The sequence below is a fragment of the Calypte anna genome, chromosome 8 (genome assembly GCF_003957555.1).
Source record: "Calypte anna isolate BGI_N300 chromosome 8, bCalAnn1_v1.p, whole genome shotgun sequence".
Lineage (NCBI taxonomy): Eukaryota > Metazoa > Chordata > Aves > Apodiformes > Trochilidae > Calypte > Calypte anna.
The window spans coordinates 3,382,656-3,405,893 of NC_044254.1; the positions used below are offsets into that span (position 1 = coordinate 3,382,656).

Consider the following 23,238-nt stretch of genomic DNA (forward strand, 5'->3'; position numbering starts at 1 on the left):
TTTGGCATTCCTTAACATGCTGCAAGGTGGCAGGGGAAGGAGCTTTGGCAAACAAACGGTCAGAGAGCTGAGGCTGAACTGTATTCCCCATGAATCCGTGTTATCTCTAAGAAAACATGAAAGATGGGGCTCCAAAGGCCAACTCCTTCCCATTCTGTCTTAGTGAGGGCATGGAGGGCTTCTAGGTCCACCCTCACACCTCTGTTAGCACAGTAGTAGGAGCCAACAAACAGAAATATGCTTCCCCCATTACTGTTTCTTTTGAAACCTTTCTCTGAACACTTCATTGCTGCTCTGTCCTGTGAATGATGGTCAAAGTCAGGTTCTTTTGTCACCAGGTTTTATGCTGCAGTTGTTAGGAGTGATCTACTAACAGGTTCTCCATTGGCTTTGGCTTTCACTTTGATGAGACCCTGGGAGATTAAAGGATGTGGCCAACCCATGGCTCTTGTCTTGATGGAATTCAATATTGGACTCCATCACAAAGCAAGCCTGGTGGGTAAGCTGAATCCCTGGCAGCAGGCAGAAAGAAGCCAAGGAAGAAAGCTAAAATGGACATCTCTGGGTTTTTCTGGGACTTGGTTACATGCCCAACCCAGCCTTGCAATGTGCAGATGCCCTGGAAAGCCATGGATGTCCTGGAAAAACATAGATATCCTGTTTATGTGAGCCAGTTTAGGCTCCTCAGTTCAGGAAGGATATCGAGGTCCTGGAGCAGATCCAAAGGAGGCAACTGGGCTGGTGAAGGGACTTAAGCACAGATCCTATGAAGAGAGGCTTAGGGAGCTGGGGGTGTTCAGGCTGGAGAAGAGGAGGCTCAGGGGAGACCTCATCACTCTCTCCAACTCCCTGAAAGGAGGTTGGAGCCAGGGGGCGGTTGGGCTCTTTTCCCAGGCAACTCTCAGCAAGACAAGAGGGCAGGGTCTCAAGTTGTGCCAGGGGAGGTTTAGGTTGGAGATTAGAAAGAATTTCTTTCTGGAGAGGGTGATCAGGCATTGGAATGGGCTGCCCAGGGAAGTAGTGGATTCTCCGTGTCTGGAGATCTTTCCAAAGAGCCTGGATGTGGCACTGAGTGCCATGGGCTGGGAACTGCAGCGGGAGTGGATCAAGGGTTGGACTTGATGATCTCTGAGGTCCCTTCCAACCCAGCCAATTCTATGATTCTATGATTCATACTCTCACCCCCAACCACCAGCAGCAGCCTGATCTGTATCTCTTGGCAGGGCAATAGGAAGGACCCTGGGTGTCTGAATTTTGCTTTCCTAGCAGAAAACCAAGAACCCAGCACCCTCCTCTTACATCCCAGTCTTCAAAAGAGTGAGAGGAGGGGAGAGGTCCTCCTTAGAGCTTTTATTTTTGACACCTCTCTGCTTCCAGTTCTGCCTCTGGAATGTGAAGTGCTTTCCCCCTGTTCAGAGCCCTCCCTGTCTGTCAAGGGGATGTGTTGGGAAATGTTAAATTCACCAGGAAAATTCCTGCAGGCTCCCTGGCCATTGAATTTCCCAGGTGTGTTTCAGTGTGACCCATCCCCTGATGAGCCAGAGGCACCCAGAGTTGGGTTTCTCCTGCAGTACTTTTCCTATACAGATGGTGAAGGTGAAAATTTTCTCCTCCAACCCAGTGCCTGAGGTAACTAAACTGTAAATAGCTTGGGAGTGCAGACTGGGATATAAAAAAGTGAAAAAAGAGTGATTTTTTTTTTCCCCTTCCCTTTTTTGCAGCAGAAAAGAGGAGGATGACCATAAAGCCCTAAATTAACTCCCTCTTGTAAACATAATTTGAAGGGACATTATCAGGCTAAAAATATGAGTGGTCTGTAAAAGGAGCAGCTTTCCTCACATGTTAAATTTCAACAGTAGGTGCTTAATATTGCACTTATATTTCTATTTGAGTATTTTTGGGAGGGGTTACATGGCTGAGCATGGACAATGAGGGCTTGTGTCCATGGTAAGAGTACTGCTTAAAGCCAAGGTAAATACTGAAGTGGTTATAATTATGACAACTTAAGCTCCTATGTGAACATTCTCACTCAAACTTCTATAATATTTAATTTCTATGTCTTGTAAATGGGTTTAGATCTGAGTAGGAGAAGCTTCTGTGTGTCTATTCTAGGTCTGCTCCAGTATAAATTATTAAATTTTCTGTTTGGGAAAGAGTGGTGGGAATTAAACTTTTTTTTTTTTAATACAAGTTCTAGAAGAATGATTAAAATAACACCTATAGGAAAGATGAAACTAGAAAAAGCTGCAGTTTTTGTAAGGATCCTAAAGTCTTAAAATTAAGAATGTAGTTATAGGGATTTGATACTTCTTGTCCTTTAATGGCTAAAGACTACTCACATTTAACTTTTTTTGAGTTAAGATTTTTTTAAAAGATTTTAGAGCCATACATCCAAAATCTTCTATTGGGAAACACAAGAGAAACAAAGGAAAAGCCAAGAAAGCTTTTTCCCTCATTATACAAATTATAATGTTTATCTGCCCATTGTTGGCTTTCAGCTTGCTTTCAAAAATATACAAAAAAATCAGGCCTTAGTCTAAAGGCTATATCCTTACATATCCCTTATTGCAGGGGTTGTAATTTAAAAAAAAATAAAGGGAAAAAAAGAAAAAAGAAGGCATGTGCCTGTTTTTCCATCCAGTGATACTGCAAAGCCCAGAGCTGCTGTTTTTATTGTGGGGATGGGGTAGGTGGACTCATTCATTTAGGTATTGCCTGAAGAGTAAGTGCTGATTATGGTTGATTTTAAATTGTTCTGCAAGTGATAGTGGTAATTGCTTTTCAGAATGACTTGGGGTTTTTGGGTTTCTTTTGGTTGAGGTTTTTTTTTTTGTGTGGGGTTTTTTGTTTGTTGGGTTTTTGGGGTTTTTTTGAGGCTCAGAGCTGGAAAAACCAAGGTTTGCCAAACTGCTCGTCAGAAGCATTTTTCATCCAGGGGCTGACAAACTTCTGGGCTTAGAAATGCTGCTGGGTGGATAGTCCTGGAGAGAGCAGTCCTCTCTTTGTGCCAGAGCTTTGACTCATCAACATCTTCATCAAGGTCTCCTGGGATAGGAATTTACCTTCTACATAACCCCATAACACCCCCATTGTAGCCTGGGTAGTAAAATGCCATTTTTTTCCTAGCAGCTTTCATGTGGGTAGGTCTAGAGGTTCCTCTTTTTTCCTTTTCCTTTTTCCTTTTTCTTTTTTCTTTTTTCCTTTTCCTTTTTCCTTTTCCTTTTTCCTTTTTCCTTTTCCTTTTCCTTTTTCCTTTTTCTCCTTTTCCTTTTTCTTTTCCTGTTCCTTTTGTTTTCCTTTGCCTTTTCCTTCTTTTCCTTCTTTTCCTTCTTTTCCTTCTTTTCCTTCTTTTCCTTCTTTTCCTTCTTTTCCTTCTTTTCCTTCTTTTCCTTCTTTTCCTACTTTTCCTACTTTTCCTGTTCCTTTTCCTGTTCCTTTTCCTGTTCCTTTTCCTGTTCCTTTTGTTTTCCTTTGCCTTCTTCTCCTTCTTCTCCTTCTTCTCCTTCTTCTCCTTCTTCTCCTTCTTCTCCTTCTTTTTATTCTTTCCCTTTTCCCTTTTCCCTTTTCCCTTTTCCCTTTTCCCTTTTCCCTTTTCCCTTTTCCCTTTTCCCTTTTTCCCTTTTTCCCTTTTCCCTTTTCCCTTTTCCCTTTTCCCTTTTCCCTTTTCCCTTTTCCCTTTTCCCTTTTCCCTTTTCCCTCTTCCCTTTTCCCTTTCCCTTTTCCCTTTTCCCTTTTCCCTTTTCCCTTTTCCCTTTTCTTTCCCTTTTCCCTTTTCCCTTTTTCCTCTTATTTTTTCTATTTTTTTCTTTTCTATTTTTATCCTTTTTTTTCTGTCAAGGAAATTGTGTTTCATTTCTGACTGTTGCTTTTCTGTTGTACATCCCCACCAACAGTTCCTCCACCAATACATTTACAAAGCTGAATAGAAAATCCTCCAGTAGAAAATCCCTTTTACATCTCCACACAGATCCCATGCAAGGTTAGAAGGGCTGGGATGAGGCTTGCTGAGGGAAACCCAGCCACATGGACGTGGCTGTGGGAATTATCTGTGACTTTAAGGATTTGCCAGGGTCCTTGACCAAGCTGGACATGGCAAGAGGTGCAGTGCAAGTTGGACTTCAATTTTTAGGCTGTCCACCCTCAATTTTACTTTGATTTGCATCATGCCTACTGGTACTCTGGTCCCACTGTATGGCAAAAGTTTCTGATGAACTAAAAGCTTTTATCACTGGTATTCTAGGATTTTTGGAGCTGTTGTTTACTAACAACGTAGGAGGAAAACAAACAAAAAACAAAAGGTGAAATGCTTGATGAAAAAGTGTGCTGCAACAGGGGCTTGATAAGCTGACATCCATAAAATACATGGAGCACCTTAGTCTGCCCTACCAAGTCAGCACTGTGACTGTTTTAAGCCAATCAAACATCCTTGCAAACTAGATTTACAGGGCAGTCAGAGCCAGGGTCTTGGTCCAAAGCAAAAACTGAAATTATGACTAAACCCAGCCTTGCTCTGTCAGGGGAGAGTTAATAGGAGCAGGAAACCAGCCTCCATTCTCTTGCTGAACTTGAAATATTTGTCATTTTAATAGATGGGAATAAATATTCAACAAATAAGCTTCCTGTCCTTAAGTGTTCCCCTAATTATAAATAAACCTAAAATCTGAATTCTTGATTATTTTTTAATTTAAGCCAGCCTTAACCCCGTGGGATTGGGAACTTCTGGCTGCATGAACTAGTATGGCTTCATGGCCTCATTCTCATCTGGAGGATCATAGGATGGCTTGGGGTGGAGGTATTTTCCTGAAATAGCTTGGAATAGCACTGAGGCTTGGGATATGGCTCCTTTCTCTCTTCTGCATGCCCTCCCCTAACCACAGGTATCTCTGGCTTCAGGTAGGGTGAAGGATACTGTGGGAAGTGCCTTTTGGTCTCGAGCTGGAGGACAACATAAGAGGTTTATAGGAGTTGATGGGGGACTCAGCACAGCCTTTCAGCAGCATCCCCTTAGAGATCTTGTCACGACCTACAAGGTGGGTGCAGCACTGTCACATCTCACAAAGTGACATCTTTATGTCCCACAGAGGGATGGGTAGAGTTCCCCAGAGTTGGGGTCGACCCAGGGAGATTGGGACTGGACCCCCTTGCCTCCTAAACTCCTCCAGAGAGGAGCCTGTGTGCAGATGGACCCAATCCTCCTCCTCCTCTAATTAATCTCTTTTAACAACCCATTCGGTGAGATTAAGTTTGGGGAATTCTTTGCACAGTATTCTAGGAGTAAAATTATGACTCAGGAGGTTTGTATAAAAACACAATTTTACTTAAAAGTGAGGAAGATGATAAAACATGTCAGATTACAACTGGCAGAATAAGAAATGATGGTACTTTCAAAGCAATGGATTACAAGTTAGCAAAACTTCAGGAAGTTGTCAGAACACCAGGTTACAAATAACAAAACAAAGCAACCGGGAGTAAAACTTAAAGTTAGAAACTATGTTACCCTCATGAAACAGAGAGAGAGAGATAAGGAAGAGATAGGAAAGATCCCCCCGCCCTTGGATCCAGGGATGCTCTGGGTAGGAAGTTGTGGTCCATGGATGATGGGCACACATCCAGCATTCCCAGTCTGCCTCTTTTATGCCCCCTGACCCCCCCTTTTTGGGGGGGGGCTTTGACATATCTTGCACAGCCAGGTGTTCTCTTGGGCCCCTCCAGATGGGATAACAAAGCAATATCCCTGATTTCTGCACATGTGCCCTCTCCAGGGGCTTTACATGGGGCACACAAGATGTCACTCTGCAGTGTACAGCTTGCCTGTCCCTGTCCCTTATGGAATAAGGAGAGTGCTCAGCTCATTGGGATGGCCACTGGAGGAGGGGATGAGCTTGCAAGCCCTGTTTCTCAGGGTGGTTTCCCAAATGAGGGTCTGTCCTTGAGAGAACAGAGTCCAGATGGCTGATGAATGAGGCCTCCACCCAAGCCACCCTCCACCCAATGTCCCTTTTGTCAGGGCAGCTGTTTAGAGACAAATATTCTTTTCAGGATGCTACAGATGTGTTTCATACCACCCTTGCTATTTCCCCATGGGACCTTTGGGAGTATTTATATATATGTTTATATATGGATTATATATCCAAAGGGATTGTAAATTCCCAGTGGAGCTTTGGCTGCATGGGCTGTGTCCTCCCAGGAATGGTTCTTTCCTGCCTTCTGGCCAAGAAAACCCAGCAGCCCTGTGGCTAAAGGGAATTTACAGTGGGGTGCACCATGAGCATGTGAGAGGACATCAGGAGCTGGATGTGCAAAGGCTTAAGGAAACCTGGGCTGGAAAGGAGCAGCTGGGACATGACTTGGCTTTCTTGCTTGAAGACTTAATGATGATCCCAGGTGGAGGAAGCTGCCTCTATCCGAGCTGCAGCCTTGTTGCTTGCTGCCTGTAACGTAGAATCACAGGCTGGAATGGGTTCAAAGTTTTTTTTAAAGAGCAGCTAATCCCAACCTCCCTGCCATGGCAGACACCTCCCCCTAGACCAGGTTGCTCCAAGCCCCATCCAACCTGACCTTGAACACTTCCAGAGATGGGGCATCCACAGCTTCCCTGGGCAACCTGTGCCAGTGTCTTAGCATCCTCATTTCTTCCTTAAGTCTAACCTAAATCTCCCCTCTTCCATTTTGTCTTGGGTTGGTGCAGGGCTGTTTTGGAAGTGGGGAGGCCACAGGGGTGGTTCCTGGGAGAAGCTGCTGGAAGCTCCCAGAGTTCCAGTCCTGGCCCAACCTCTGCCCCAGGCTGAGCAGATACAGGAAGCTGGATGTGCCTCTGTGAGGAACATGTTCAAGAAAGGGGAAACAAAACTGAAAAAAAAAAAGACTTGCACAGCAGAGGAGAGAAGGAGGTGGGAGAGTAGTGCCAGAGGAAAGACGCCAAGGTCAGTGAAGGAGGGGGAAAGGTGCCCGGGCAGAGATTTCCCCTCAGCCCATGGTGAGATGTCGGCTGTGCCCCTGCAGCCCATGGAGGAGCACGGGGGAGCAGTCCCTGAAGGACCCCAGTGGGGTAAATGTGGATTTGTAGCCCCTGAAGTGTCTCAGGTGGGGCAGAGCTGAAGCAGCAGCCTGTGCAGGATCTTGGAGAGGGTCAGATGTGGCTCTGCAGCGATGTAGAACCCCGTGTCAGAGGAGGTGACTGTTCCCGCAGCAGCCGTGACTCTGTGGGCAGCCCGGGCTGGAGCAGTTCCTGAGGGACTGCACCTCACGGGAGGGACTCATGTCGGAGGGGTTCCTGAGGGACTCTCTACCATGAGAGGGACCCCGTGTTGGAGCAGGGGAAGAATGTGAGAAGTCCTCCCCCTGAGGAGGAAGGGGCGGCAGAAACACCGTGTGGGGAACTGATCCTGAACCCCCCCTGCCCGTCCCCTGTGCCCTGAGGGGAGGTGGCAGTGAAGCGGGAAGGGCCGGGGAAGAAGGAAGAGGTAAGGGAAGAAGTTAAGGTCTGGTTGTGTTTTCTCTTTCTCCTTGTAGACTAAATCCGTTCTTTTTCTTTGCAAGCTGAGTTTGTCTTGTTTTGCCTGTTACTGGAATTGGGGAGTGGAAACCTCCCTGTCCTTGCCTCAATTAATGAACCCTAAGGTGGATTTTCTCCTCCCTGTCCCTCAATGGGGATGGGGGGTGAGTGAGCAGAGGCCCCTTTGGTACCGGCTGGGCCTGAACCGTGACACATTTTGAAGCCATTCCCCCCCTCCATGCCCTTGTGAAAAGTGCCTCCCCAGTTTTCCTGTAGCCCCTTCAGGTACTGGAAGGTGCTCTTAAGGTCTCCCCAGAGCTTTCTTTCCTTCAGGCTGAACAACCCCACTTCTCTCAGGCTGTTTCCATAGGAGAGGTTTTCCAGCTCTCTGAGCATCTGCATGGCCTCTTCTGGACTCGTTCCAAGAGCTCCATGATGGGGGCTCCAGAACTGGAGGCAGCACTGCAGGGGAGACTCAAGAGAGGAGAGCAGAGGGGGAGGGAGAATCACCTCCTTGTGCCTCCTGGTTATGCTGCTGGGGATGCAGTGCAGGACATGCTGGCATAGTGGGGGGGGAAGGAGATCTGATGCTGATCCTGGTGTATGTTGAGCATCGCTGCCTTCCTCTGCCACCTCTGTGCTAAGCTTGGCCATACATGGGGCAGTTGTGAGGGGCTGTGCTAATTGCAGGTTGCAAATTGAAGGGAAGTGGCTTCTTAGGCATTGGATATAATTTTCCATGCTGTGTAGCAGCAAGTGAGGTGTTCTTTCCCTCATCTTAGTGCCTTAGCAGAGCCCTGGTCCTGGCAAAACTGATTCCTGGACCATAGGGTGAGGCAGTGATGTATGATGGAAGGTGGACTTGCAGGACATCAGCAAGCAGAGCAAAATCCTGGTACATCTGAAGATAGGACCTTTGCAGCTAATTTACTTTGCACCATTCATCTTGGGATGGCCTGTGATGTCTTTTCCATTGGATGAACCAAGCTGAGAGTTTTGTTCTGTATCTGTGGAATGGTAAAGCTGCTGTGATTCCTGTGAGGCAGGAGAAGAGCACTTCCAGATCTGTGGAGCTGCCCTGAGTTCTGCCAAAAGCTGGATGTGCCTGTAAGAAATAGGTTCTATCCCTGACTTATTTACTACCTGGGAAAAGGCAAAGGATCTAAGTGTTGTGCTAATCAGGCTCTCTGCTCTCATTTTTCCAGGGTAGCCACTGACCACAGTGTTGATAATACCACAGCAGTCCTCAGAGAGTGGCTGAAGAATGTGCAGCACCTCTACCATGATGTGGAGTGGAGGCCATTGGAAGACCCCCAGTGAGTACTGCAGTGAGGGACTGTCAGTCCCTGACTGAACCTGTCTGGCATGGATGTCAGATTTTCTAGGTTTTCAGTTTTCAAACCAGGAGATGTACTACATGTCCAAGCATTACAACATGGATTTTTTTGTGGGGGGTATGTTGTCCCATTAAAATTGAAAAGGTCTCTGGCTTAGTGAAACAATGCATACAGAATTTTGGAGGAGAAAGCGGTTTCCATTCAGTTATTTAACAGCTGCAGCTGCTCTCTTTGCATGGTAAACAAATCACGTCAAAAGCTACAGGGAATAAAAACTGTCACTCTTTATTTGCAAAGAAGCAGAGAAATCATAGCTTGTTCCCATAGTGTCTTTGGAAGTTTTGTCCAAGCCATCAAATATTTAGTAAGTTCTGAGCCAGAGAACTAGATTTAATTCAGTGTGTTGTGCCTTTGGATGATTTGCAGGATCATTGCTTTGAAATATGAAATTAGGTTTAAAGAAAATCCTCTTATAAGGAATGATGGGCAACACCTTTTTCTTCTCTTCTCTTCTCTTCTCTTCTCTTCTCTTCTCTTCTCTTCTCTTCTCTTCTCTTCTCTTCTCTTCTCTTCTCTTCTCTTCTCTTCTCTTCTCTTCTCTTCTCTTCTCTTCTCTTCTCTTCTCTTCTCTTCTCTTCTCTTCTCCCTTTCCCCCTTTCCCCTTTCCCCTTTCCCCCTTTCCCCTTTCCCCTTTCCCCTTTCCCCTTTCCCCTTTCCCCTTTCCCCTTCCTTCCCCTTTCCCCCCCTTTCCCCTTTCCCCTTTCCCCTTTCCCCTTTCCCTTTCCCCTTTCCCCTTTCCCCTTTCCCCTTCCCCTTTCCCCTTTCCCTTCCCTTTCCCCTTTCCCCTTCTCCCTTCTCCCTTCCCCTTCTCCCTTCTCCCTTCTCCCTTCTCCCTTCTCCCTTCTCCTTCTCCCTTCTCCCTTCTCCCTTCTCCCTTCTCCCTTTCCCTTTTAAAACAATATAAGTTATTCCTTGTTGTGTTCTGTTTTCTATTTCTTCCATCACCAGTTTCCCCTTTCTTTAGGGTTGCTTTTACTTTTATCACTTTACATCAGTGCAGTGATGGGGCATTTGTGTGAAGCTACAGGGGAAGCTTCTTTAATTGACTTTTTAAATAATTTCATTGGAATTGAGTTTTCTTAGTCCTGTTCAACTTGGCTTTTTAAAGTTCTGAAACACATTTTGGAAATTCTCAGCTCCTTCACTGGCTTATGCTGGCACTGTTTCCAAGTCCTGAATTCTTGTCACATAGGGATCTGCCCCTGAGATTCCTTCCATATTTGTTACAGAGCATTTGCTTCTGGACCTGATTCTGAAAACAGACATGCAGATAATTTTGCTCTGGTCTCATGGGGTTGGGTGTTTGGACATTTAAGAGCTGTTAGCAGGATGTGTTTACATTTATTAATAATACCCAGAGCCCCAGGGAATCCAAATGGCCTTCATCTACACATCTTTAGCTTTGTTGAATATACTGGAAGCTTGCAGAGACAGATAAGTTTTTACCAGAGGGTCAGATGAGGTAAATCAGCTTGGTGGGGTAACCTCTGCCACTGCAGAAGGAATTTCTGGGTTTGATAGTGCTGTTTTGCTTATGGAAATGCTGCACTGCTGCTTGTGTACACGTGCCAGCACCAAACTTGGGATTGTTGTCCCTCAAAACCTCTCCTGGGTTGCCTGAGGTGACTACTTTTTTTTTTTTTTTTTTTGCTAGTCTAATAGAATAGGTTGACAGTCCCAGAAATAGGTTAAAATAATTTTTTTTTTTTATAGGTCTTACCCAGAAGAAATTGGGCCAAAGCATTGGCCAAAGTCCCGCTTCACTCATATAATGAAACTCCGACAGGCTGCCCTAAATGCTGCAAGAGAGAAGTGGGCAGACTACATCCTGGTAAATAAAAGGTTTGATTTATTGTCTGTCTTTAGGAAAAAGCTCTTCAGGTAGACACCCTGATATTTGTGGCTGCCAAAATATTTAGTCTTCATCAAAAGGCAAGGAATGAGATGCTGTGGGTCATGTCTTGTTCTGATGAGCAGGAGACTGCTGCTGGAGAGAGAAGTCCCTGAGTAAGCCATAGGCTTTCTCCACAGGGCTCAGGACTGAATATAGTCCTGGGGATGGGTAGGTACCTGCAAGGGTCCCCCCAGATTGAAATCCCACCTGGTTTTTGCTGAAGTATAAGAGAAATGGTTCAGTTGTGGAAAGTTGAGTACCTTTGGTCACTGCAGCAGTGGGTAATGATGTTCCCACAGCCTATGAAAAAATTGAGGGTTTAAAGCCAGTTTTAAAGAGTTCTTCTTGATCCTCTTCACAGAATAAACCTGCCCTGCATTTTCATCAATGTTATTTTATTTTGTCCCTGTGCTGGAGTGATGTTCTGTGGAATCAGAGGGAGGCTCTGCATCTTATCCCGTCTCCTACCTTTGTCACAGGGGCAGTTTACCCATAACAGTGATGTGTCCCCAAGGTAGCAAGGCTACCAGACTACCACCTGAAGTGCTTTGGCTTTTTTGCCAGCCTCATGCCTCTGGCTGCCTTGTTCCCAAAACACTGTCAAGAGAAGCAAGTAATTTCATCTAACAACAAATTCCCTTTTCTGTTCTTCTCCAGTTTATTGATGCAGACAATTTACTGACCAACCCCCAAACCCTGAACTTGCTGATAGCAGAAAACAAGACCTTGGTGGCACCAATGCTTGAGTCTCGCTCTCTCTACTCTAACTTCTGGTGTGGCATCACTCCTCAGGCAAGTGACTGGTGCTGGGCTGTGTATCCAAAGGTCTCCTGCCATGTGGCTGGGAAGCAGTGGGCATTATTTCTGTTCTTTGGGCTTTCCCATTGCCTTTTTTAGTGTCCTTCTGAAAAAGAAGCTTTTGTAGCTCTGAGGCATGCAGAGGTGCTATTGGTATGTGGTGAGGACAGCAGTCTCATACAGCCATCACAGCTTCCTCCTCTCTCTGCATCCAAGGGCTTGGGTGGGTATCTCTGGGAAAGGACCATACGTTTCTAGGGAATCTGGGAATAAGAGCAGAGTGGCCATTGCAGTCTGTAAATGTCTTTCAGGCTTTGTTTTCACCTGACCTGTAGGTATTAGCAGAACAATCCATGTTCTTCATCAGGTGTGCAGGCATATAACTGAAACTTGCTTCTTTATCTCAGATTTTTCAGTTGAAAAAACTGAATCTGGAGGAAGCTGAGCTAAAGGAAGGTTGCAAGTGTGGCCTCTTTACTCCTTTTGTCTTTCTGGAGCATGAGATGTTTCTCAGAACCAAGCAATGGCCTCCCCAAATGGAGGAAACTTAAAAATCTGAGAACTGGGCACTATCTGTCTCTGCTGGGGAGAGCTTAGGGCTTTTGCTGGGAAGCATCTTTGAATCAGAAGCTCTTGTAACATGCAGCCCCCTCCTTGTGTTTGCAGGGCTATTATAAAAGGACCTTGGATTATCCCCTGATTCGGGAGTGGAAGAGGACAGGCTGCTTTGCTGTCCCAATGATTCATTCCACATTCCTCATTGACCTGAGGAAAGAGGCCTCCAACAAGCTGATGTTCTACCCACCCCACCAGGACTACACTTGGAGCTTTGATGATATCATGGTCTTTGCCTTCTCCAGTCGCCAGGCAGGTAGGTCTGCAGCCTTTGCTGGTAGGACACATCCAGATCTCTACTTTGAGTTCACTGGCCAAAAGTCATGTGTTGGCTTCTGTGGTGTCATAAGTTCCTGTTTCCTTTCCCTTTTTGATCAGCAGCAAGTGATTTGCAAAGTAATTTTGAATCATAGCTATTTGGAAGCCATGCTCGGGGATGGAAGAGCATTTCTGAGAGAAAATATGTAGCATCCACCTTCAACTGGTGTCACAGCAAGACAATAGTGAGCACAGGTGAATGCTGTGAGAGTGGAAGGTGTTCTGAAGTTTGTAGGTAAGGTATCCAAGGCCACCACTTCCAGGACATCCGTGAGGAGGGGTGAGGGCAAAAGACTTCAAAAACTCTTTTTAGATGTTTCAAAAAATCCAAGTTACTCACCATAGTGCTGATGAGGCTTTGCTTCATGGCAGCTCAGCAGGAATTGTCTGTTGGTGTTTGCAGAGAAGTCTGAGCATCTTTAAAGGACATTGCTTAGGATGCTTAGTTTTGTTTATTTTTGGAGTATGGACCTGGTGAGTGTTCTATCCCCAGCAAAGTCCTGGCTGGCAGGGCTGTATGTAGCCAGTGTTAGAAAAAGGAAAGAAGCAGCTGAAGGTCTGTTTTATTGACCAGCACAGGAGCCAGAACCTGTCCTTTTAGTGATCTTTCTAGTTTGAAGTTCTTGATGGTGTGGTCTGGATAGGACTAAGTGAGCTTTTCAAAACTTGGCTGGAAGAGGATGAGGTACCAAAGGAGAAAGGCACCTGATAGAGGAAAGGCAGCAAGAGTTGAAATTGTAGCCCTGGGGAGGCAGAGGTGAGATGTAACTTGCAGGAGACCTTTGGGGCCTTGATTTTCAGAGTCAGGACATCAGAAGAGGAGGCTCAGGGGAGACCTTATCACTCTCTACAACTCCCTGAAAGGAGGTTGGAGCCAGGGGGGGGTTGGGCTCTGCTCCCAGGCAGAGATCACTCAGACAAGAGGCCATGGGCTTAAGCTCTGCCAGGGCAGGGTTAGGTTGGATATTAGGAAGAAATTCTTTCCAGAGAGAGTGCTCAGGCATTGGGATGGGCTGCCCAGGGAGGGAGTGGATTCTCCATCCCTGGAGGATTTTAGGAAGAGCCTGAATGTGGCACTGAGTGCCATGGGCTGGGAACCACGGGGGGAGTGGATCAAGGGTTGGATTTGATGATCCCAGAGCTCCTTTCCAACCCAAATGATTCTGTGAATTGAGGTTTAAGTCTGGATAGCAAAGAAGGCTCCTTCAAATCCACCTACCCCACTTGATCCCTCTGACAGCTATCCCAGAAATGCAGCATCCAAAGAGTGTGGTAACTGCATTGCTTTAGCAACAGCTGCTTAAGAAATATTTCAGGGAGTCAGAGCCACACTTTATCTTCCATCCTAGAACACTGTAGCCTTTCCAGGACTGAGCCATGACATGAAAGGCTTTGCTCCAGCAGCCTGGCCTTTTGATCTGCTCAGATTGTTGGCTTGTGTCCTGGGCTGAATTTTGTCACCCAGGTTAAAAGAATGACAATCCAAGTTCAGAAATGTGAAAAATGTATGGAGTTTAAGGTAAACTTATTTGTGGAGTAATTTCACTTATTTCTCTCAAGTCATAAATTATGTAGGGTTTTTTCCAAGCCAAGTACTGCACTTAAGGCCCCAGATGAAACTATCCATTTCCAACACTGAATCTATTGCTTGAAGTCACTGATTTGTTGGGACCATCCCACTTCTGAGAGGACACAGCCTGTGGCAGGAGTCAGGACTCAGAACAAACCTCACTGTGGGTGTTTTGTTGACAAAAGTCAACTCTGTGGAGCTCCTTGCCCTCCCAAGGTATCCACCCAGATCTCCTCAGCTCCCTTGTAGCTTGAGCCTCTGCAGATCCATAGGCACCCAGGAGGAAGGTGAGGTTGTGGAGACCTGGGGAAAATTTGGGTTGCCTGACTGTGGCTGTGTGTTAAGGGCATGGCTGTGAAACCTGCTGTGAAACCTTCTAAAGACTAAGAATCTGCATCATGGAATGATTTGAGTTGAAAGGGACCTGAAAGATCATCTAGAAACAGATGATCTGTCCCTTGCGTGGGCAGGGACACTTTCCACTAGTCCAGCTTGTTGGTAATACATGTTATCTAAAGCTTTTTTTCTCCATTGTGGCAACTTATTTTATTATAAAATAATAAGTATTATTATTCTAAAGTAACTTTTACCCCAGAAGGTGCAGAAATAGTGGTGTGACTCTATCCAGATCAACAGCATTTAAACCAGCAGAAGATAAGAATGGAGTAAGTGAGCAAGATAAGATTAGTTGATTAGTTCAGTGCCAAACCCATTAATGTCAGCAGGTAGTATTTTTTATTCTGCCATTTACCTAAATTGCAGCTGACAGCTGAATGTGTTTTGGCAAGTTGTGTAGCCAGCAATTTACTTGCAGAACTTAAAATGGTAGAAGCACTGGGATCATTAATACTGACAGTGCTGCTCTGCTAAAAATACCAGGGATTAGGGGGACTAATACATAAAATAATCAACACACCAGTTAGTGTCTGCTTTTTGTTTAATATCTAGAGGGAGAGGGGTAGTAGTGCTTGTTTCATTTTAAATAAATACAATTTTTTTAAAAAGAAAAAGGCAGGTTTATGTTTTTTAATCTCCTTGGCCTGCTGTATGGGTTCTAGTAGTTTCCAGATTGTGTTTAATTAATAAAGGATCTTACCAGAGCTCAATGGAAAAGAACAGAAATGTTTTTCTTTTTCTTGGCTTTTCTGCATGTAGTTTTGGAGTGTGCTGCCTGATGTGACATCAGGCCCAGTGCTGCTGTAGTTACACCTGATCATGAGGGAACAGTCAGAGGTCCAGGGGTCACAGTGTTTTTTTCCTGGTCACACCTTGCTGGGACCTTCCCAGTGAACAGGGCCAGTGGTGGGTGGGTCTCTCCCTTGCTGTTTTTAGAGACACTTTTGCTCTTTGTTTTGCAGCTTCAGATTCAGGCTTGTGAACAAGCAACTGCAAAAGCTTTTGATCAGCAGGACTGAACATTACCACCTCTTTTGGAACACCTCTTTTCCTCCTTGCTGGTGTCTCTCTTTAGGCTTTTCCTCTCTCTCTCTCTCTTCAGGGCACTGTAAAAACTGGTCCTGGAGAGGAAGGACTTGTGTTTGGTGGTAGATTGGCCACTTCCCAAGGTGGTTGTCCTATATATTTCTCAGCCAACACAGATGAAAATGTATTCTATATGTTTCTGTATAGTTTTCTAGCCAAAGCAAACAGAAGCAGGAAGATGCTTGACTGCAGAACCCTGAGTGAATCCTTTGCTAGGTTAGTAACAGACCCTACAGCTTTACCCATGCCTTGGGGCTCACAGCTTCATCCTGTGTGATCCCAGGGGAACTGAACTGCCTGGGCCCACATCTGGCCACCCCTGTGCTGTTGAAGCTGAAGATCAAACTTTGTCCCTCCACTCTGGAAGAGTTACTCTGTATTTGTTCCATTCTGACAGAGAAGCTTTGCAAAACTCAGGGAAAAGCTCCCATCACCCATAGCCATGCTGGGTTTGGTTGTTGTTTTCCCCTCTAAGGGTTCAGTGTTACACCAGTACCCCAGGACAGGGTGAAACCTCTTCCTGCTTTTGCTTCTGGGTCTGTGAAGCTGTTTTTGTTAAGGGCTGGTCCTGCCCTCTGCTGTAGGATTGTTTTCACAGTGCGAAGGCAAAGGCCAAAAAAAAAGACCCTTTTCTAGTCTAGGGAGAGGGGTTCCCAGTCTCTTCTAATAGAAAACCAAAGCTAAAATCTCTGCTGTTAGAGAGCAAATGGAAATGGCTTTCACAGGAGAGGCCACACAAATAAACCAGAAAATGGCTCTGTGATGTTTTGGTGCTGTTTGATTATGAAGCAGCAGTTCTGGGGACTGAGGTCCTGGCTTAAGTTTCGTGGTGGCTTCATGAAAATCAGCAAAATCTGCTAGTGAAAGGCATGACTCTCATTTCTGTTCCTCTGTGACCCCCAGGAGTACAGATGTTCATCTGCAACCGGGAGCACTATGGGTTCCTTCCCATGCCCCTGAAATCTCACCAGACCCTGCAGGAGGAAACTGAGAACTTTGTGCACACACTCATCGAGGCCATGAGTAAGTTCCCACCATGGGACCCCCAGGGTAATGTTTGCAGACCCCTGCTGCCAGCAGTCAAGCTCTCTTCTCCCTGGGAGCTGTATCCTGAGCTGCCTGCTCTCACCCTGGTTTCATATGCAGTTTTCCATTTTCCACTGCTTTTCTACCTGGGGATAGAGTCACTCACAGCCCCACCACAGACCCTCTCAACTTCCCCACAGTAATGCAGAAATGCATCTTTAATGTGGAAAGGACTCCAGGAGCTTGGTTTTGTCACAAGCTCAGGCTTCTGCTTTGCGAAGTGGACACTTTCTGCTCCACTCACCTCTGCACTAACTTGCATCTTCCAGCTCCTGGGGCTTTTTTTCAGCCCAGTGATGGAAACTCCTGCAGATTTGTTCTCTCAGCACAGCCTGTGTTTGAAGGTGAAGCTTTCAATCTCTCCTCTCTTTCAGTTGATCGTCCTCCCATTGAACCCTCACAGTATGTCTCAGTTCCTCCAAAGAACCCTGACAAGATGGGATTTGATGAAGTAAGGAACCTGTTTTGCTGCCCTTGTCTTGTCTTCCCATTTATCATTTATCCCAGGGTTCTCCCTGTAGCTGAGCTCCCAGCCACTTCCCTTGCTCTATGCTGCTTTTCACACAGTCAGATCTTTCCCAACCACTCATCTTTTGGACCTAAACTTTTTGCCAGGAGAAAATACCCATCCTTATTTGGGGAGAACATCAGCCAAGCTCAGGGAAGAAAAAGGGAAGGGGCTGAGGGAATGTTCATACCTCTGGCATTTGCTGTGGAGGACTGAGGCTCTGCAGGCTGCAGTACCCCTGCTGAAAGTGCAGGTTTGTGTGCAAGGGCAGTGCCCAGAAAACCTTTGGGCTTCCTGTCATGAGGGGCATTTCCAGGCAGAGGTGAGGATGAAAACCAGGTTATTGACTCCCCAGTTCTCGTGCTGTTTCCTCTACACCTGACTATGCAGAGCAACTTAGCAGTCTGTAACATTCTGCATTGTTGCATTCTGCAACAAAACTGGTTTTTTTTGGGAAACCTCTCTTGCTTCCCAGTGACAGAAGGGATTGATTGAAAGAGACCCTGGAGAGCCTGGAGCAAACAGGGGAGCCAGGCTCACAGATGGGATTTAGTCTAAGCTGGGTATATCCAGGAGCAATGAAAACCATGAGTGTTGGCTCCTTGCTGGGGCACCTCTCCCCCTGCTCTGCTTGGTCACCACATTTTTCTGCTGTTGCATTAAGTGAACTAAAAAGATGACTGCTGATACCAGGATGGCCCAACACCTAGCAGAGATTCCTCTCCCAACTCTGCCTAATGCTGTGGAAGGGCAGGCATTGAAGGGAGGAGGTTGGAGGGATCTGCTGTGCTTTAATTCACCACTGTCCTTGTTATTTGCAGCCCCAGCAGCCCCAGTGGTGCAGCTGCCAGGCTGGCAGTGCACTGGACTGAGGGAGCTGTGGTGATCAGGGGAGCCTTTGTTTTCTTGGTGGATTCTGCTCCATCTGTTTACATGGCTTGTGAAGGCTGAATGGCATTTGGCTACGTGTGTTTGTGCATCTGTGTTTAGATCACAGCTGGTGTAGGTTGTTTTATTTTATTTTTTTTCCATGTTGTCCTTTGTGGCTGCACTTTATTTATGCAACTTACTATTTCTGCATCTGTACTGAGCTGGAATCTGATCCATTTCTTATTAGGACAAGGTTTAGCTTCACTGGCCACAAGGCTGCACTTGTCTGCCTGGGACTGAAAAATATTGCCCTCTGCAATTTACCTTTAAATGAGGTTTTAGTCCTCTGCCCTCCCCTGGAGACTCTGTCTCTTCCAGGCTTGGACTGAGCCCTGTCCAGACATCCCCATTCCTGGCCTGGGCATGTTGCTTTTCTCTGGCAGGGGTAGCAGTGGGTATTCAGTGCCCAAAGTAATTAAAAAAAAATCTTCCCTTTGCTGTGTCCTTGTACTTGGATGGTGACCCCACTGAAAATCCTAAATACAGGCAGCATTATGGGAAAGCACATGGGGCAGTGTTCCTCTGGGAGAGGAGCTGGGAATTTTAACCTGTGTTTCATGTAAATCCTATATCTTTGGAAATTACAGACTCATCTGTCACTGATCTCCTCTCACCTTTAGTCATCCTCAAAGAGCAACTTCCCCTGCAATGCAAAGCAGTTGTTAGACAAAGACCTTTCCAACCTTTCAAGTCAAAACCAACCCATTTTTTTAACAATTTTAAGCAAAAAAAGTAAAGTATAGTAGTAAAATAGCTGGTATTTAATAAGATCTGCTTTTCCAGTAGAGCTGGTGAAGAGGAGTGGATCAGGACTCCCTTTTCCCTCCCTCTCTCCCAAGCCAGGAGACTGATGTCTTTCTCTTCTTCCCAGATTTTCATGATCAATCTGAAGCGTAGGAAAGACAGGAGGGATCGGATGCTGCGGACTCTCTACGAGCAGGAGATTGCAGTCAAGGTAGTGGAGGCTGTGGATGGAAAGTGAGTTTCAGCTGGGGTTGTTTGCCAAAGAGGGTTTCTACCAAACCCAACTCCTTGGGGGCTTTCTGGTGGGGAGGGGTGGGCTGAGGAGAGGTCTGTCTCTCTTCCTTACCAATAGCCTGTTTGGGGCAGTTTTACTCTGTTTCTTTCTTCTTTTGCAATTAGTCCTTCTCCAGGAGAGAGCCCAGAGCAGTGTGGTTCAGGACTAAGATGAAAATCAGCTTAAAATCCTAACAGATTTTGTGAACTGTAACACTTACACATAGTTAAAAGGAGTCAGCAGTGAAGGGTGTTTGACAGCAATTATTCCTGGAGATGTTCATCCATCCCAGTGCTGCAAAGCTGTCGTGACAGAGCACCTTCCAAGCTTACTCTGAGGTGTTTATGGCCTTTTTTTAACAACGAAAATTAAGGCCAGAAACTTTTGGTCTGAAGAGTTGCAAAAAAGCTTCCAGGGGAGCTGGGGGCCCCAAGTGCCACCCTATGGTCTTTCAGACTTGGGGTACTCATCAAGACATCTTAGAAAAAATATATACCAAGCTCCTGAAAGTTCTGGTTTCACAAGAAGTCATTGGCAGAAATTAAGGAACTATGATTTGCCACTTGATTTAGAAAAGCAAATCAAGAAAGTTAATTATTCTCCAGGTTTTTGAGCAAAACGTGCAGGAATTCCTTGAGATGTGGCTTTTCTCTGAAACATCATCAACATTTCCCATGTTGTTCTTATGTTAAATCTGAATTTACTCTGCTTTAAAGTGGTGATAGTTGATGTTTCTCTCTGTCTTAGAGCACTGAACCACGAGTCAGCTCAAAGCTCTCAGCAGTTGATATGCTCCCAGGTTACCAGGACCCATACTCCTCCAGGACCACTCACACCGGGGGAGAGATTGGCTGCTTCCTCAGCCATATTACATCTGGGAAGAGGGTTGAGAGTTTTGGGGGTGCCTCTAATTCCTGCAGGATGGTGCTGTGGGCAGCCAGTCCCAGTCCCAGCATCAAGATGAGCCCAGTTTCTGTTTTCTTTGGCTTACAGGGCTTTTCTCCAACACAACCACTCAGCTTCTCACCTCTGCTTTCCATCTGCCAAGCAGCTCACTCTGATTTTTTTTTTTCAGGAATATTTTCATGACTGTTTTGCAAAGCCTTCTTGGAGCACATTTGCTTAGGAGAGAAGGGCAAGAAAGTTTGAGAACAAATGATGTTAAAAAAAAAAAATCCTGATTTTTTTCCCCCCTTGTTCTGCATCTATGTTGATATTAACTCTGCCCATTGCCTTTTTTGAGCTGGCATATTGTAAATGTTTTAAACAGTTGGGACCTCTGTTACCTGGGCTAAGAGATCCTTGTTGGGGTGGTAAAAGCTGTAAGATGACACAGAATTATGGAATGGTTTGGGTTGGAAGGGGCCTTAAAGATCATAAAGTTCCAACCCCCTGCCATGGACAGGAACACACGAGATCAGGGATTCTCAAGGCCCCGTCCACTTCAGATGATTTGGGCTGTGCTGGTCATAGCTCTTGGAGTTACACAGCCCAACACCAAGAGGAGGGGTTGTTTCAAGTGAGATGTGGGGTACTAAAAGAAGACAATTGCCCAAATATGACAGTGAGGATTGCAGCTTCTGGTGATGGGTCCTGTACAGGTGTTTGAGGAGACAGCCCTCAGGGTTGTTGGCTCCAGGGCAGGGTATTGATCCAAACAGCCTAAATCCAGCAGGAGTGACTTCAATCACTTCAGAAGTCTTCCTTCAGGAGAAGAAGGCACTGGATTATTCTTCTTCCAGGATTATTCTTCTTACAAGATTCCAGGAAGAGTTTTGTCCTGATAAAGAGGTTTTTCTGAGCCCTTTGGCTGCACCTGCCCTCAAGGAGGGAGCCATGGGATATTTTCAGGACTCTTTTCACCAGCAGTCTCTCCTGGCTGACCACTGCACCTGAAATGGCTCCCTGCCTGCATTTTCAGTGCCAGGTCAGGATCTTTCTGCACCCTTCTTGTTCCAGGTGGTGAACAGAGAGCTGGAGAAGACCCTGTGATAGAGGACACGTGCGCTTCGACACCAGTTCAAAAGGAAAGCTCCTGAAGCTGATGGCTGACATTGAACAAGCCCAGCTGGACTGGGAGCTTATGTGAGTAACTTGGGTCTCAGCTACCTGGGAACTCCTGGGATCACAGGGAAGGATCACAGATCCTGATGGGGATGCATATTAAAGCTGGAGCATAGCGGGAGGTGACAGAGGCTTCTTGGTGGTTCTTCTCCTGGGCCAGGCTGGTACTGGAGTGGCCATGGGTACCCATTACTGCTTTGTGTGGGCAATGTTGTTTGATCTCAACAGCATCTGGAAATGCTGCTGTGGCAGAGGAACTGACAAAGCTCACTCCTGAGGCTCTGACAGTGTCATTGTCCCTCCCTTACATTGTCCCTGTCTCTCACAGCTATGCCACCCACTGGGTTAAGACTTGGGTGGCTGGGAGTGGTGTGGGATAGAATCTGTGAGCCTGGTATGGATTTACTTCTTGGATTGGACCTCCACCCTTCCCTGCTTTACATAACCAGTTGTGTAATTGCTGCAGATTTGCTTTGTTTTCAGTTTCCATTGTTTCACCCTTTAAGCTACATTGGCCGGAAAAGGATGCAGGTGCAGGAGCCTGAGAAAGCAGTTCCCAATGTCATGAACCTGGTGGAAGCTGACTACTCCTACTGGACCTTGGGTTATGCAATCTCTTTACAAGGGGCTAAGAAACTCATCAGAGCAGAGCCTTTCAGCAAGATGCTGCCTGTAGATGAATTTCTGCCAGTCATGTACAACAAGCACCCTGTGTGAGTACAGCACCTTTGTCACTGGTGTTAGCATCAGCTGGGTCTTGCTGAATCACCTTCAGCCAGATAGTGTTGATGTGTCTCACTTCTAGTAGCCTGGCCAGTGGAGGACAGGGCTACTCCTTGTGTTTCTTGGTTGTCGCCTCCAGGACTAGATAGTGTTCAAGATCTTTTTCAACCAGGATGATTCTGTGATGCTGTTGGGCCTGTGGTTCTTGCTATAGAGAGTCAGACTCCACCCCAGCAACTCCCTCCACTCCTTGGCCCTCTTTGCTTGGTGGCCTGGCTTGTGTCTGAGTCACAAGCAGTGGCACTGCTCAACATTTTCTCTGTTACTGATCGTTCTTCTCTCCTCTGTAGAGCAAAGTACATGGAGTACTATGAGTCCAGAGACTTGAAAGCCTTTTCAGCAGAACCCCTCCTTGTTTACCCCACCCACTACACTGGGCAGCCAGGCTACCTCAGTGACACAGAGACCTCAACCATCTGGGACAATGAGACAGTGTCAACAGACTGGGACAGAAGACACTCCTGGAAATCCCAGAAGCAGGAGAAGATCCACAGCGATGCCCAGAGCAAGGATGCCCTGCCTTCCCAGTCATCTCTCAACACCCCATCCTCCAGGATGAGCTATGACTGCTTCTGCTTCTGCTGAGGACTCTCCTGGCAGCTGAACCTGCCTCACACTTTAGCTTTTCACCCTTGGAAGTTGTAGAGCAGCTCTTCATGTGGTCTTCCTCCCATAGCTTGGAATGGCAAAGCACAGTGGGGACAACTAACCAAGCCTCTCAGGCTGGTGGAAGATGAAGGAGGAGAAAGAACAAGTGTTCTTGGTGTGCAGAAAAAGGCAGAGATCTGAACAAAAGCCTTTGTGAGCTTTTGGAAGAAAAGAAAAAAACAAACAACCCAAAACCCCACAACCTTGAATGACGTCATTCTACAGTTTCCTCATGTAGAACACTGTATTTATGAAGATTAATATATAGAGGTATCCAAGCATTAATACCTTTCTGGGTAGTTGTAACTGGGCTGCTGTGTAACCATTATTTCTTGTAGGTTTGTAGGTTTTATTACCCTGGTCCCTGTGAGAAACTGCAGGCAAGTGTTTGAGTTCTTTGGGTTGGTTTTTCAAAGGTAACCCTGGCTGAATCAGGATGCTTCAACAAACATCCAGTGCACTGGAGCAGAGCTCCTCTGTAATAGCCTCTCTCTCCTCACACTTCTACACAAAACCATTGCTGCCTTCCCCTCCTTAAATGTCAAAACTTGCATCTGACCAGGCCTTCCAGTTGGAACGGGTGTCCTGGCATGTCCTAAACTCTTGGGAATTAGCAGAGAAAGTGAAAGTTG

At 46.1% G+C, this 23,238-nt stretch overlaps 1 protein-coding gene across 1 annotated transcript in view; it reads left to right on the forward strand.

The window, feature by feature from the left end:
- Positions 1 to 22,647, forward strand: part of COLGALT2 (collagen beta(1-O)galactosyltransferase 2) — a 39,775-nt gene extending 17,128 nt beyond the window's left edge. Inside the window, 13 exon segments of the mRNA XM_030455305.1 lie at positions 8,701 to 8,811; positions 10,606 to 10,723; positions 11,444 to 11,578; positions 12,251 to 12,455; positions 16,473 to 16,592; positions 17,030 to 17,106; positions 18,965 to 19,090; positions 19,338 to 19,353; positions 19,896 to 19,996; positions 21,071 to 21,099; positions 21,101 to 21,196; positions 21,682 to 21,888; positions 22,249 to 22,647. Coding sequence (XP_030311165.1) covers positions 8,701 to 8,811; positions 10,606 to 10,723; positions 11,444 to 11,578; positions 12,251 to 12,455; positions 16,473 to 16,592; positions 17,030 to 17,106; positions 18,965 to 19,090; positions 19,338 to 19,353; positions 19,896 to 19,996; positions 21,071 to 21,099; positions 21,101 to 21,196; positions 21,682 to 21,888; positions 22,249 to 22,543 — 1,636 coding nt within the window. The 3' untranslated portion in view covers positions 22,544 to 22,647.
- Positions 22,648 to 23,238: the final 591 nt, after the last annotated feature.